Genomic DNA, 14,552 nt, shown 5'->3' with positions numbered 1-14,552 from the left:
GGTTTAGGCGTGGCCTTGGTCCCCCATGTGGAAGGTGGGGTGATGCCTGAAGCAGTGATGGGAGTAGAGAGGGCGCTGAGGCTCTCGGGCCTGGAGCTGTCCTCATGGGGGCTCCTGGGAGCTTGGGCTGGGCCTCCCTTCCTGAAGCCACATGGCCCAGGGGTATGTAGGCTGTGAGGGGACGGTGGGTGGGGGTCGGGGACAGTGCCCAGTATCCTCCATGGGGCTCCTCCCACCTGGGTCCCACACTCACGTGCAGCTGGCCTGGGCTTTGAGAACTGGAATGAACCTACTGGGTTATCTGTTTAGAACTGGAATGAATCGACCCGGGAATCTGTTTGACATTCCAGGGAGGTTTGGGGGAAGGTTTGTGGAGCAGAGCGAGCCGCCCTGCCCAGCCCCTCAGCCTGGGTGTGTCCATTTGGTGGGACTACCAGCCGGCCACCAGGCCTTCATGGCTCAGCCAAGGGGCAAGTCTTCTAGGCTCTGGTGGGCTGTTCCTGGTCCGTCCTGTGGCTGGGAGGAGTAGACAAAGCTTCTACTAGAAGTTCTGCTAGGGCAGCCAAGATTCAGGTAGGAGGGAGGCAGCCTTTCCTCCTGGAGCCCTCAGCCCACTGCCGTGGGCCTTCGGCTGGCCCCTTCCTTCTGAGGCTGGTTCCTGGGCAGGGAGGCCAGAGGGGGACACTTAGGGCTCAGCCTGGGGGGAGGTGGGCACTGGGACACCCCCTGGCACCCACTCTTGGGGGGCCCTGGGCTCACTTTGGGTACCTCGTTTTCTCTTAGAGGAGGCAGTTGGGCCCTTGAGCAGGACAGGAACCTGCCCAGAGTCCCATGGAGACATTGGGCAGCTTCCAGCTAGAAAGGTGGGCATGCTAGGGTGGGGGTCGAGTGCCCTGTGAGCCGTGCTGGGTGGAGTGGGGGAGGTAGAGCCTCCCCGCCCGTGGGCCTCCCTTTGCAGCTAAGGCGGCTGGGGGGTTCCCACTGTCCAGCTGCTGTTCTCTGATGAATTTTCACGGATGCACCTCAGAATGAGAAACGAGACAGGTGTTCCGTCAGGAGTGGGGCCGCGCCTTGGAATGAGAAACGAGACAGGCGTTCCGTTGGGAGTACGCTGACAAATGAGACAGGCGTCCCGTCCGGAGTGCGGCTACCGTGCTCAGGCTTTCTCCTCTGTAGGACATGGGCAACAGAACATCTTTTTTCCTTTTTAAAAATTTCTTTAAATTTTTTTCTCTTACATTATTTTAATTATTTTTTAATTACAATATTTTTATATTTTATATAATTTTTAATTACAATATTTTAATTATTTTTTAATAATATAAATTGAGATGGGATCTCGCTGTGTTGCCCAGGCTGGTCTCTAACTCCTGGGTTCAAGCGACCTGCCTGCTTTGGCCTCCCAAAGTGCTGGGATTACAGGTATGAGCCACTGTGCCCTGCCGATCTTTTTTTCTATAAAATTCTGGGGACAGTAGGTGGTATCTGTTAAATCTTTTTTTTTTTTTTGAGACGGGATCGCCCTCTGTCTGCCAGGCTAGAGTGCAGGGTGTGATCGCTGGAGTGCAGGCTGGAGTGCCGGTAGAGCTCGCTGCAGCCTCTACCTCCTGGGCTCAAGGGATCCTCCCACCTCAGCCTCCCGAGGAGCTGGGACCACAGGCGCATGCCACCCGCTAATTTTAAAGTTATTTTGTAGAGACGGGGTCTTACCCTGTTGCCCAGGCTGGCCTTGAACTCCTGGGTTCAAATGATCTTACTACCTTGGCCTCCCAAAGTGCTGGCATGAGCCACTGTTCCCTGACGGTTAAATCTTCTTAATCTTTCCTTCCCATGGCTGGAGAGAGACTGGGGCTGGCGCAAGGGTAGCCTGCGTTGCTCTTGGCTTGTGATCTCTTTGGGTTGGGGTGGGGGTGAGTAGCTACTGCCCAGGTGGGTTCTCTGGCAGGTCCAGAGATGCCAATGACAGGGAAGTGAGGATCTCATCTTGCCAGCCCTGTCAGGAAGAGGGTGTGGGCTGTGAGTGGCTGGCAGGGAGGGAGGGCTCTGCCGTGCCAGGTGTGGTCTGCCTCCTCTGTCCTCATGAATGGGGAGCTGGCAGCATGCCTGCAAGACTGGCTCTCCCGCGTCTCTGGTACCCATGCTGTGTCTCTAGAGGGCAAGGGGAGGACTTGGGAGCCTGGGCAGGGTGTCTGGCCAGCGTGTGCTTGCCGTGGCCTCTGCGGTCTACAGAGCTGGCCAGGCTTGGGAGCAGGCTGCTCGGAGGGAGAGTTACTGCCTGGAAAAGCTCTTTACCTGGCAGACAGAAAGCCAGGTCGGGGCCACTGGCCTTATTGGCCGTGTGCTCAGGAAGCCTCTGAGGCTGGGCCTGCAGAGGGGGACTATGTCTAGAGTAGGCTGAACCTGTAAAGTGGGGCTCCCAGATAAATTGGGGGCCCCTGAGCAGGAAGGACCTGACTGGCAGTTCCCTTTCTGAAAGAAGGGGGCATCCTATGAAACACCTGGTATATGTCCAGCAGTGAAGAGACGGGTCAGGGTGTAGATGGCCATGAGGCCTGGCTGGGTGGAGAACGGGACTCCTGGCAGGCATCTTCTGCAGAGCACAGAGTGCCTTCTTTCTTTTCTTTCTTCCTTTCTTTCTCAGAGTCTCGCTCTGTCGCCCAGGCCGGAGTGCGGTGGCGTCATCTTGGCTCGTTGCAAGCTCCGCCTCCTGGGTTCACGCCATTCTCCTGCCTCAGCCTCCTGAGTAGCTGGGATTACAGGCGCCCGCCACCACGCCCGGCTAATTTTTTGTATTTTTAGCAGAGATGGGGTTTCACCGTGTTAGCCAGGATGGTCTCGATCTTCTGACCTCGTGATCCACCCGCCTGGGCCTCCCAAAGTGCTGGGATTACAGGCATGAGCCACCGCGCCCGGCCAAGCACGGAGTGCCTTCTGAGGTGAGGCCTGTGGCCAGCCCAGCAACCACACTTAGTGTGTCGGGCAGGACTAGGGCCATAGCGGGTACACAGGCAGGGTCGTGCCCCAGCCGAAGCTGTCTGCCTGCCTGTCTGTCCCCATAGGCCTCAAGCCAGGCACCAGGTGGGGACTTTTATTGCAGCCTAGGATGGCAGAGGCATTGTGGGAGCCCATCGAGGAAGAGGTCTAGAGACTGGGCAGTGAGAGGCTGGGGTGTCAGTCAGGACCAGTGGAGGCCCAGGAGGCGGCGCCTGCCCTTGGAAGGCAGTAGCCTGCAAAGCCCTCATAGCTGTTCCACAAGGCCTCGCCCTGCCCAGCCTGAGGGCAGCGCCTGGCCCTGGAGGAGCAGCCTCGCAGGGAACGCCTTGCTGGGGCGGGCAGCCCTTTCTGGAAAGGGTGGGTGGGAGGAGCCTGACATGCCTTTCCTCCGCCCCTCTCTGAACCTGGGACAGAATGGGGGCAGAGTAGCTCCCTGTACCCCCAGGACTGTTGGCCTGCAGTGCTGCTCTCTGTGGACAGAGAGTGGGCCTCACACAGGGCAGGACCCGAGACAGCTGGAAACCTGGTCTCACCTGAGGCCCAGGGCAGGGACTTCCCGGGGCCACCCTACCTCAAGCCGGCCTTGATGTGCTTCCTCGTTCCCCACTTCTCAGGTGTGAGCAGCTGCCGGAAGGGGAGGTGCTCCTGAAGACACTGCGGTCGGCCCGCCTGTGCCCTTCGTGCCCTGGCTGCCTAGAGAGCCTCACCCCTGGGCCCTGGGGCCAGGACTCCAGGACTCTGACCACCCACCCTCCCCCAGCCTCAGCGGCTGCACCTCCCCATTAGTACTGATGCACTGACCTCGGCACATAGCTGGGAGGGGTTGGGGGGCTGGGCCGTGGCTGCTCCCAGGCCCCACCCAGGCTCCTGAGTCTAGAAGGTGAAAAGAGGACGCTCAGGATTCACAGGAAGCCCAGAAGGTGGAAAGAGGACTCTCAGGGGTTCACAGGGGCTCTCACTGCTGATTGGCCCTGCCCTCCCTTCCCCCTCAGCAAGGTGCCAGGAAGCTGGAACCTTGTTATCTGGGTAATTAGTTTCAGACCCTGGACTGAGGCCGGCCAGGTCTCGGGGCTGCCTCCCCTAGGTTGTGCACCCTGACCCCGAGAGGGAGGCGAGGCGCTGCTGGTCGACAGCTAGAGGCTGGCCTGGGGAGCAGGTTTGGGGTGCCCTCCCACACTGCCCTCCCTGCCCTGGCCCGTGCCCCCCAGGGCTGCCTGGGCCTGGTTATTGTGTAGGGCCTCCTGACCCAGCCAAGGGCACGGAGCTTTGGGAAGGGGATGCCCCCGAGGGTGCCAGTCCAGCCAGCTGCCCCACCCCTCAGGCCCAGCCTGGCCCCCAAGATCCCCATTCTGGTGCCCCAAGCAGCCCTGTGGGCAAGCAGCCGCCGCCATGGCCGAGCACCTGGAGCTGCTGGCAGAGATGCCTATGGTGGGCAGGATGAGCACGCAGGAGCGGCTGAAGCATGCCCAGAAGCGGCGCGCCCAGCAGGTGAAGATGTGGGCCCAGGCTGAGAAGGAGGCCCAGGGCAAGAAGGGTCCTGGGGAGCGTCTCCGGAAGGAGGCAGCCAGCCAAGGGCCTCTGAAGCAGGTCCTCTTCCCTCCCAGTGTTGTCCTTCTGGAGGCCGCTGCCCGAAATGACCTGGAAGAAGGTGAGTGTGGCTGAGCCCAGAGCAGCTCCCAGCAGACGGCCCCCTCCCTGCTACCTGGGTGCCGTCTCATGCCAAGGCTGGGGGCTGGGCCTGTCCACAGCTCCTGGGCTCCAGTCCCCAGATCTTGCCTGGTCTCTTCAGGCTGGGTGGCCCAGGGTCCCCCCATCAGGCAAGCCCCAAGCAGCGGGCAGCCCTGAGGTGAGCCCGTGAGGGACAGCCGTCCTTCAGGCGGGGGCTGCACGCAGAGGGCTCCTGCTGAGGTGAGCCGAGGCCATGAGTGGACCCCCAGGAGCCTGCAGAAACACCTAGTGCGGGGCCCCATGGGAGCAGGGGTGGCCGGGAGTCATCGCTGCTTCTTGCTAGGCTGCTCAGAAGAACCCTGGTCTCCACCTCCGTGAAATAGGGTGGGACCGCCCACCTCTGCGGGTGAGAGAGCCAGGCCCCGGGTAGGCGCAGAGCCTATGCAGGTGGGCCCCCTCTCGATGCCTGCCGTAGGCTCTGCTTTTGACTCTGTTCTCCTCACCTGTGCTCCACACTTGCAGCCCCAGCTGTGTGGGTTCCACTTCTGGTGCTCTGGGGTCTGGGGGGAAGAGGCACTGTGGTGGCCCTTGAGACTCCTTCCCGCCTCTCTCCGGAGCAGAGAGTAAAGAGGAGCCGGCAGCGTCTGGCCCGCATCTTCCCATGTGGACAGGAGCCCTCCTGGGAGGCCTGGAGGCAGAGGGAAGAGGCGGAGGGTGCCGTGGTCCATAGGGAGCGGTGGGAAGGCAGCAGCCCTCCTGCTGCACCCCAGGCACCATCAGGGAGAACCTTGGTGACCTGGGCGAGAGCTGGGCCCGAGTTGGGATCTTTGATGGGGAGGGGAGTGAGAGCAGGGATGTGCTCTGTGGTGGGGAGCCACAGGTCGGGTCCCAGAGGACCCAGGGGAGCTCATGAACACAGGGCCGGCCGGTTGTCAGGGAAGAGCCGAAGGAGCTGCGGTAGCCTCCGGGCAGTGAGCCCTTCCGAGGCTGGAGGGAGGTGTGGGATTGTGGGAGTGCTGCTCTCACACGGGAGCACGGCCTGTTCTCGGGGTCAGAGGGCTGGAGCACCACCATGAAGGGCCTGCAGGTGGGTGGAGGCAGAGGGCTTGTGGGAGTGTGACCGGCCTGGGCCAGAAAGATGCCTGGTGCTTCTGCCCCCACCCCCGGGCTCTGCTGTGCCTCCTGCCATCGGCACCACTGTCTTCCTTGTCCTTCCCTGGGTCCTGGGCCGAGGCACAGCTGACAGGAGCTGACCAGGCACAGGACCCTGTCCTCACCTCGTCACCTTTTTGCAGTCCGCCAGTTCCTTGGGAGTGGGGTCAGCCCTGACTTGGCCAACGAGGACGGCCTGACGGCCCTGCACCAGGTCAGCCTGCACTGGGTGTGGGGGGGGTGGGGGCTGGCCCCCGTGCTCTGGCCGCTCACGTGGCACGGTTTGCAGTGCTGCATCGATGATTTCCGAGAGATGGTGCAGCAGCTCCTGGAGGCTGGGGCCAACATCAATGCCTGTGACAGTGAGTGCTGGACGCCTCTGCATGCTGCGGCCACCTGTGGCCACCTGCACCTGGTGGAGCTGCTCATCGCCAGGTGGGCCTGCTGGGCGTCCGTGGCAGGGAGAGGCTTCCTCTCAGATGGCCGCTCAGGAGGCTTCTCTTGGGCAGTATCTGTGGCTCTCGGCCTCCTGTGTTTCCGCCTTCGCCTTTGCTGACCCTGCCTGTGTCCTGGCATGGAGAGCAGGGCCTGGGGCCCCAGGGGAATGGGCATGTGCCCAGGGCAGCGCGGTCTCTGCCTCTCCAGCATGCGTCCTGCTGCCGAGAGGGCAGGCCTCGGGCCCCCCAGGGTGTGCACAGAGAAATGTCTTGGTCAGTGAGGAGGGCAGAACTGGTAAAGAGGGAAGGGGAGTGAGCAGGCCAGGTGGCTTGGGAGGAGAGAGTACCCGAGCACAGGTAGGGCCTTTATCTTTAACACAGAGGGACGTAGAGCAGGGGAACCTCTGAGCAGGGAGGGTGGTGGCCTCACCAGGGTCCATGAGCCTCCTCCCTTCCTTCCCCTTCGCTCCAGGCGTCTGTAGTGGGAGAGAGGTCAGGGCTACGGTCATTCTCGAGTGCCCCTGTGAGGCCGGGTGGGGTGTGAATGGCGGTCCTGTCACACACAGGCGCTGCAGGGCGGGCGGGGATGTCGGGTGTCCACAGGTAGGCCTGCTTCTCCCCTGCACATGGGTACCCCCTTCTGTGTCCTGGGCTCCCCTTCTCCTTCCCCTGGGGCCATGCTCCCCACAGCTCTGCAGCCCCTCAGCGTGGCTGCCTGGTCCTGTGCCCCCACCACCCTGTGCTCCCTGGGGTCCCCAGGGTCCCTGCTCCCCCAGCAGGCAGGCCCATCTAGTGCATGTTTATGGGGGTACCACGGCCCCTGGAGGTGCCAGGAACCTGGAGCCCTGGATGGACAGAGACTGCAGGAGGCCTGTCTGGCTTAACGACAGGATCTAGGACAGCCGATGGGCCCCAAGGCCACCTCTCCCAGCAGCAGGTGGACAGGGTGCCTCCTGAGGGGCAGCCCTGGGCTGAGGGGCCCTGGGGGGGACTTCTCCAAGTGAGGAGACTGGCAAGCGGGGAACGGCCTTGTGCCCAGCACCCCGTCCGTCTTCCCTGCAGTGGCGCCAATCTCCTGGCGGTCAACACCGACGGGAACATGCCCTATGACCTGTGTGATGATGAGCAGACGCTGGACTGCCTGGAGACTGCCATGGCCAACCGTGGTAGGTGCGGCGGTGCGGCTGTGGGAGGGCTGCCGGTTGCGCTCCCTCTGAGCCTGCCGCCTCGCAGGCATCACCCAGGACAGCATCGAGGCCGCCCGGGCCGTGCCAGAACTGCACATGCTGGACGACATCCGGAGCCGGCTGCAGGCCGGGGCAGACCTCCATGCCCCCCTGGACCACGGGGCCACGCTGGTGAGGGCTGGGCGGTGAGGGGCATACGGGGCTGGGGGCCTTGCTACTTGGAGGTGGGGGATGGGGCCCAATTCAGGCCGGGCGCTTGCCTGCAGCTGCACATCGCAGCCGCCAACGGGTTCAGTGAGGCGGCTGCCCTGCTGCTTGAACACCGAGCCAGCCTGAGCGCTAAGGACCAAGATGGCTGGGAGCCGCTGCACGCCGCGGCCTACTGGGGCCAGGTGAGTACAGGCGGGAGCAGGTGGGAGGGGGCTTCCAGCGCAGCACTCTGCAGCTCCGGCCTGCCGCCCACAGGTGCCCCTGGTGGAGCTGCTCGTGGCGCACGGGGCCGATCTGAACGCAAAGTCCCTGATGGACGAGACGCCCCTTGGTGAGCTTGCGGGGCCCACCGCCACCTGGGGGAGAGGACAGGCGGGGAGGGCGCCCCTGACGCCTGCGCCCACTTCTCAGATGTGTGCGGGGACGAGGAGGTGCGGGCCAAGCTGCTGGAGCTGAAGCACAAGCACGACGCCCTCCTGCGCGCCCAGGGCCGCCAGCGCTCCTTGCTGCGCCGCCGCACCTCCAGCGCCGGCAGCCGCGGGTGAGCGCCGCCCCCAGCAGGCCCCGCCCCGGGCTTGGCCCCGCGGACGTCAGCCCCGGGCGGAGTGCCAACCGAACTGGGGGCAGAGTCCGAGGGGGCGGGCGGGATCCTCCCGGCACTCCCCTTCCCCTCACTCCCTCTCCTCTCTCCTCCCCAGGAAGGTGGTGAGGCGGGTGAGCCTAACCCAGCGCACCGACCTGTACCGCAAGCAGCACGCCCAGGAGGCCATCGTGTGGCAACAGCCACCGCCCACCAGCCCGGAGCCGCCCGAGGACAACGATGACCGCCAGACAGGCGCAGAGCTCAGGCCGCCGCCCCGGGAGGTGAGCGCCCCATCCCTGCTCCGCCCAGCGCAGGAGTGGGCCTGACTCTGCCCTGGTTCTCTCTCCGCTTGGACCCTCTACTGCCTGTGTTAGGGATGGTGCCCTGCAGAGGCCAGCTGCTGCCCCATCTCTCCTGTCTGTCCCTTCATGACCATACAGCCTGAACCCAAGGCCGGGGAGGGGGAGGAGCCTCCTGATGGCTCTGGGACCTTCACTGCCCGCAGGAGGACAGCCCCGAAGTGGTCAGGCCGCACAATGGCCGAGTAGGGGGCTCCCCAGCACGGCATCTGTACTCCAAGCGACTAGACCGGAGCGTCTCCTACCAGCTGAGCCCCCTGGACAGCACCGCCCCCCACACCCTGGTCCATGACAAGGCCCACCACACCCTGGCTGACCTGAAGCGCCAGCGAGCTGCTGCCAAGCTGCAGCGACCCCCACCTGAAGGGCCCGAGAGCCCTGAGACAGCTGAGCCTGGCCTGCCTGGTGACACGGTGACCCCCCAGCCTGACTGTGGCTTCAGGGCAGGTGGGGACCCACCCCTGCTCAAGCTCACAGCCCCGGCGGTGGAGGCTCCTGTGGAGAGGAGGCCGTGCTGCCTGCTCATGTGAGGCTGTTGCTCAGCATGCAGGGGCCTGTCCCGGGCACAGCCCAAGGCTGCCTCCCCACGGTTCATGCCCTGGTGCTGCAGGTGCAGCACAGAAACCCCGGCTTCTACTGTGCAGGACACTGGCCCCTCTCAGGGCAGAAGACATGCCTGGAGGGATGTCTGGCTGCGAAGACTATTTTTATCCTGCAACTCTTGATAAAGGGCTGTTTTGCCATGGAGTCTCGTTGTGTGTTGTGTGTCTCAGCTGGGTCGCTGTCCCACAGTGGGGAGTGGGTTGTGCCGTTTGGCTGGGGTGCCATCCATGCCTGTGAGCACGCCTTTAGGTGCGCGCTGGGGCATGTGGCAGCCCTGGCTGTGTGGGAGTGAGGCCCACAGCCACTGGGCTGGAAGCCTGGGCCTCACCCACTCCCTCCCGTGCTCAACCTCCTGGAGCCTCCTCCGTAACCCTTTGCTTTCCTGGGAGGAGCCAGGTGCTTTGAAGGAGCCGCCATGGGGGCCAGGGCCTAGGGTGTCTGTGCTGAGGGGCGGAGGGTGGGGGTCCCAGGGACCATGGCCTGGAAAGGGAGGTGGTGTTTTCCACAAGACTCTTGTGTCAGAGCCAGAGGGGCAAAGCAAGCACAAGGCTGTGTCAGAAGCTCCCTGGGGGGGTTGTGGGTCCCCAGTTCCTGGCATGCAGCCTTAATCCTGGGGCTTGGCTGCCAGCTTCCGCCTGGGCTGGCATAGGGGACACACAGTTGGCCACTCTGGCTCTGAGCTGGCTGGGCACAATATGTCAGGGTGAGGGGGCCCCTTAGGGGCCTCAAGTAGGAGGGCTGAGGGCACTGCCGGTTCGTCTGTTCATGGTGGGTGGCTTTGTGTGGCCACCAGTGCTGGGTGGCGTGGGTTTGGGCTGTTCTCCCTCCTGGCTCAGCATAGGCCTGTCAGCCCAGTGTCCTTTGGGCCTGCCCTTCTCCTAGCATCCCTGGTTGGAAGGGTGTCCTCACAGGGCTGTGGGCGGGCAAGGGCTGGCTGCTGCTTAAATTTAGTGTGGGGGTGGGGCAGCTGCCCAAGGTCCACCTGCCACCAGGGCTGCCACTGGGGCTCCCCTGCCAGGGGGCGGGCAGGGGCTGGCTCTGCCTGGAGCCAGGCCCATGTTAACCTGTGCCCCGGCCTGGGGGCCAGAGGGGCAGGCCTGCGAACTGGGAGGCTGTTGTGGCAGCGGAGCAGAGAAGTGCAAGGTGAGAGGCCTGGGGGCCGGCTGTCCAGGGCTCCTGATGGCTTTTCTCCCAGCCAGCAGGATCAAGGAGCCAAGGTCCGCCTTGGGCCTGACTGGTTGCCCACGGCCCTGCTCAGAGGGCCAGCTTCCTGACCCCTGTGGTTCAGGTTTCATTGCCGGACGCTGGGGTGGGCCAGCGTTGAGCCTGGCCTTTCAGCTCAGCAGGCCTGTGGAGGTGGGGCTCTGACAGCCTATCCCGGCTTGTTTCCTACTCTCCTCCAATCGGGAACAAGAGGGCTGGAGACTTCAGGTCACCCCTAGCCTGGGGTGTGTCCCAAGGGCAACCCCCAGCTGGTGCCTGGTGAAAGGGCATGACAGCAGCCATGGTGTGAGCTGTCCCAGGGCCCAGGGCTGGACTGCCTGGCTCCAGCCCCCTCCCCCAGCCCCTCGCAGTGCTCATCAGGGACCAAGGTCCAGCTACAGAGCTCTTGCAGCCTCTGGGCCATAGCTGCCAGCCCCAGAGGGGCCAGATGGAACCCAGAGCCTGAGCACCCCTCCCCTCTCCCCAGCACCCCCTGGATTCCTGAGGCCTGGCTCAGTTACTAGGAGACAGGTCTGCTGGCCCAAGCAAAGATGCGGGTGCCACGAGGGCCAGGCCTCGGCCAAGCCCTGCTGGGGTAAATCCCAGCAGCCCAGACTCCAGTCTTGCCTCGGGGGTCCCTCCTTTCCAGCTCTGCCAGCCCCTCAGGGCTGCTGAGCACCCCAGGCGCTCAGCCCTCTCCCCTCCCCCCATGTCGAGTTCCTCAGAGCTGTCCGGACTGACGTCTGTACCTATCCCCCATGTGGGTCTCCTGCTCTCCCTTCGTGGGGACACTGGGCGGGCACTGGGCCTTGCCCCAAGCCCCGCCTGCCACCTCACCCACTGCCTCTGCCTCCCTGGGGCAGAGCTGTTCCCAGACGGGTGGGGCGGGGCCCAACTGTCCCCAGCTCCTTCAGCCCTTTCTGTCCCTCCCAGTGAGGCCAGCTGCGGTGAAGAGGGTGCCCTCTTGCCTGGAGTTCCCTCTGCTACGGCTGCCCCCTCCCAGCCCTGGCCCACTAAGCTAGACCCAGCTGTCCCCATTCCCACTTCTGGTCCTGCCACCTCCTGAGCCGCCTTCCTGCCTGGTCTGGGTAGAGTCATGGCCTCAAGCACAGGTGACCGGAGCCAGGCGGTGAGGAACAGACTGAGGGCGAAGGTGCTGACGCTGGACAGCATGAACCCGCGTGTGCAGAGGGTGGAGTATGCGGTGCGTGGCCCCATAGTGCAGCGAGCCTTGGAGCTGGAGCAGGAGCTGCGCCAGGTATGGCCCAGGGCCCCTTGCTGCCCTCCAGGTCACACTGACTGGCACACGGGACAAGGGCTGAGGGGTTAGGTAGGGCACAGTCTCCCTGCCTGCTCCCCTCCCCTCCCCTCCCCTCCCAGGGTGTGAAGAAGCCTTTCACTGAGGTCATCCGTGCCAACATCGGGGACGCACAGGCTATGGGGCAGAGGCCCATCACCTTCCTGCGCCAGGTGAGGCTCCTGCACTGCCCGCCGCACCCCCTCACCCCCAGCCCATGTGCCCTGGCCTCAGCACTCCGTCTTCCCAGGTCTTGGCCCTCTGTGTTAACCCTGATCTTCTGAGCAGCCCCAACTTCCCTGATGATGCCAAGAAAAGGGCAGAACGCATCCTGCAGGCGTGTGGGGGCCACAGTCTGGGTGAGAGCCAGGGCCAGGAGGAAGCAGAGGGCCGCCCTGCCACTGGAGGAGGGAAGTCCCTTGGGAGGGCTGAGGAGAACTTCACCTGTACCTCCCATCCTGTCCTGCCTGAGTCCAGGGGCCTACAGCGTCAGCTCCGGCATCCAGCTGATCCGGGAGGACGTGGCGCGGTACATTGAGAGGCGTGACGGAGGCATCCCTGCGGACCCCAACAACGTCTTCCTGTCCACAGGGGCCAGCGATGCCATCGTGGTAGGCTGGGCATGGGCAGCAAGACATTCCTGACACTGCAGAGGGGGCGCTCAGGGTGGGGGACAGGTGCAGCCCAGGCCCCGCCAACCCTGCCTTCCCCTTCCTTCCCGCAGACGGTGCTGAAGCTGCTGGTGGCCGGCGAGGGCCACACGCGCACGGGTGTGCTCATCCCCATCCCCCAGTACCCACTCTACTCGGCCACGCTGGCAGAGCTGGGCGCAGTGCAGGTGGATTACTACCTGGACGAGGAGCGCGCCTGGGCGCTGGACGTGGCCGAGCTTCACCGTGCACTGTGCCAGGCGCGTGACCACTGCCGCCCTCGTGCGCTCTGTGTCATCAACCCCGGCAACCCCACTGGTGCGTTCCCCGCCGCCCCGCCCCACTCCTCCCGCGCCCACGGTGCGTTCCCCGCCGCCCCGCCCCACTCCTCCCGCGCCCACGGTGCGTTCCCCGCCGCCCCGCCCCACTCCTCCCGCGCCCACGGTGCGTTCCCCGCCGCCCCGCCCCACTCCTCCCGCACCCACCTGCGCCCTGGCCCGGGCAGTGCCGGGTCCGCTGGCCCCCGGCTGCCCAGCGGAGGGCAGTGTGCCCCCTTGGCTCACCCGGCCCTGCTGCCTCCCCCGCACCCCAGGGCAGGTGCAGACCCGCGAGTGCATCGAGGCCGTGATCCGCTTCGCCTTCGAAGAGCGGCTCTTTCTGCTGGCGGACGAGGTGCGCGGCGCGAGGGAGCGGGAAGCCGGGCAACAGTCCGCCCCCGTGACGCCTTGCGCCCTTCCAGGTGTACCAGGACAACGTGTACGCCGCGGGCTCGCAGTTCCACTCATTCAAGAAGGTGCTCATGGAGATGGGGCCGCCCTACGCCGGGCAGCAGGAGCTTGCCTCCTTCCACTCCACCTCCAAGGGCTACATGGGCGAGTGCGTGCGTGCGAGGCGGGTGGGGGCTCGCGGGCCACGGCCTGGCCCTCCTCGCCCGATGGGCCACCCCCCGCTCCGCACCTGACCTGGCCGTGCGCAGGTGCGGGTTCCGCGGCGGCTATGTGGAGGTGGTGAACATGGACGCCGCAGTGCAGCAGCAGATGCTGAAGCTGATGAGTGTGCGGCTGTGCCCGCCGGTGCCAGGCCAGGCCCTGCTGGACCTGGTGGTCAGCCCGCCCGCACCCACCGACCCCTCCTTCGCGCAATTCCAGGCTGTGAGTTGGGGGCAGGAGGGGGTCCAGGTGACCTAATCAGGGGTGGGGGATGCCGAGTGCCGTGCCCTGATGGGCCCTCCCTCCACGGCCACAGGAGAAGCAGGCAGTACTGGCAGAGCTGGCGGCCAAGGCCAAGCTCACCGAGCAGGTCTTCAATGAGGCTCCTGGCATCAGCTGCAACCCAGTGCAGGGCGCCATGTACTCCTTCCCGCGCGTGCAGCTGCCCCCGCGGGCGGTGGAGCGTGCTCAGGTCAGGGGGGGGCGGGGCCTGCGGGGTGGGCAGTGGGAGCCGGGCATCCCTCTCTGACGGCTCTCCGTCCACAGGAGCTGGGCCTGGCCCCCGATATGTTCTTCTGCCTGCGCCTCCTGGAGGAGACTGGCATCTGCGTGGTGCCAGGGAGCGGCTTTGGGCAGCGGGAAGGCACCTACCACTTCCGGTGAGGCCCGGCCCTCACTGCCTGTCTGGCCACCCTGGCCCTTTACTCACTGTTAACTCCTTTCAGGATGACCATTCTGCCCCCCTTGGAGAAACTGCGGCTGCTGCTGGAGAAGCTGAGCAGGTTCCATGCCAAGTTCACCCTCGAGTACTCCTGAGAACCCCAGCTGGGGCCAGGCTGGGTCGCCCTGGACTGTGTGCTCAGGGGCCCTGGGGGGCTCTGGAGCCCACTGTACTTGCTCTTGCTGCCTGGCGGGGTGGGGTGGGGCTGGGCCCCTGCCTCTCTGCAGGTCCCTAATAAAGCCGTGTGGCAGTCTGACTCCAGGGAGGAAGCGTTGGCAGCTGTGTGGACCGCTCCCACCTGCCTACCCTTCTTGCAGGCCTGAGTCCCTTCAGAGAAGGGACCTTCCATGGCCACCACCCACCTCTTCCTCCTGAAGACCCGGCGCCCACCATGGGCTGGGTCTTCCCCCTGGCCTCTGGTTGTGGGGCAGAGCCCGTCAGGGTCACCCAGAAATGGGTTGAGAGAGTCCGGAGTGTGAGGAAAACACAGGCCCCGCACCCCTTTGTGGAAGCCCGCAGAGCTGTTGGGGTGGGGATGGGGCTTGACAAATAATCTAGG

At 64.7% G+C, this 14,552-nt stretch overlaps 2 protein-coding genes across 9 annotated transcripts in view; both read left to right on the top strand.

Annotated features, from left to right (window-relative positions):
* The window catches only part of PPP1R16A (protein phosphatase 1 regulatory subunit 16A), a 29,285-nt gene extending 19,948 nt beyond the window's left edge, over positions 1-9,337 (top strand). For 3 of the 8 annotated variants that reach the window (XM_030804793.1, XM_030804796.1, XM_030804797.1), the window contains exons 3-10: positions 3,609-4,642; positions 5,958-6,028; positions 6,104-6,249; positions 7,314-7,830; positions 7,904-7,979; positions 8,060-8,189; positions 8,347-8,512; positions 8,737-9,337. In XM_030804793.1, the coding sequence (XP_030660653.1) occupies positions 4,384-4,642; positions 5,958-6,028; positions 6,104-6,249; positions 7,314-7,830; positions 7,904-7,979; positions 8,060-8,189; positions 8,347-8,512; positions 8,737-9,120 (1,749 nt within the window). In that variant the 5' untranslated portion in view covers positions 3,609-4,383 and the 3' untranslated portion in view covers positions 9,121-9,337. The other 5 variants (XM_030804799.1, XM_030804794.1, XM_030804795.1 and 2 more) reach the window with 5 other exon arrangements.
* An 83-nt stretch (positions 9,338-9,420) lies between these two features.
* On the top strand, positions 9,421-14,256 carry GPT (glutamic--pyruvic transaminase). The gene is made up of 11 exons (XM_030804803.1): positions 9,421-11,654; positions 11,777-11,866; positions 11,944-12,052; positions 12,171-12,304; positions 12,418-12,661; positions 12,936-13,015; positions 13,083-13,219; positions 13,320-13,494; positions 13,589-13,744; positions 13,819-13,931; positions 13,998-14,256. The coding sequence occupies exons 1-11, from the start codon at positions 11,493-11,495 to the stop codon at positions 14,086-14,088; spliced, it is 1,491 nt and encodes a 496-aa protein (XP_030660663.1). The 5' UTR covers positions 9,421-11,492; the 3' UTR covers positions 14,089-14,256.
* The last annotated feature ends 296 nt before the right edge of the window (positions 14,257-14,552 follow it).

This window comes from Nomascus leucogenys, chromosome 23 (assembly GCF_006542625.1).
Source record: "Nomascus leucogenys isolate Asia chromosome 23, Asia_NLE_v1, whole genome shotgun sequence".
NCBI classification, from domain to species: Eukaryota; Metazoa; Chordata; class Mammalia; order Primates; family Hylobatidae; genus Nomascus; species Nomascus leucogenys.
Note: the sequence above shows the minus strand (reverse complement) of the source record. Positions and strands in the feature narration are given on the sequence as shown.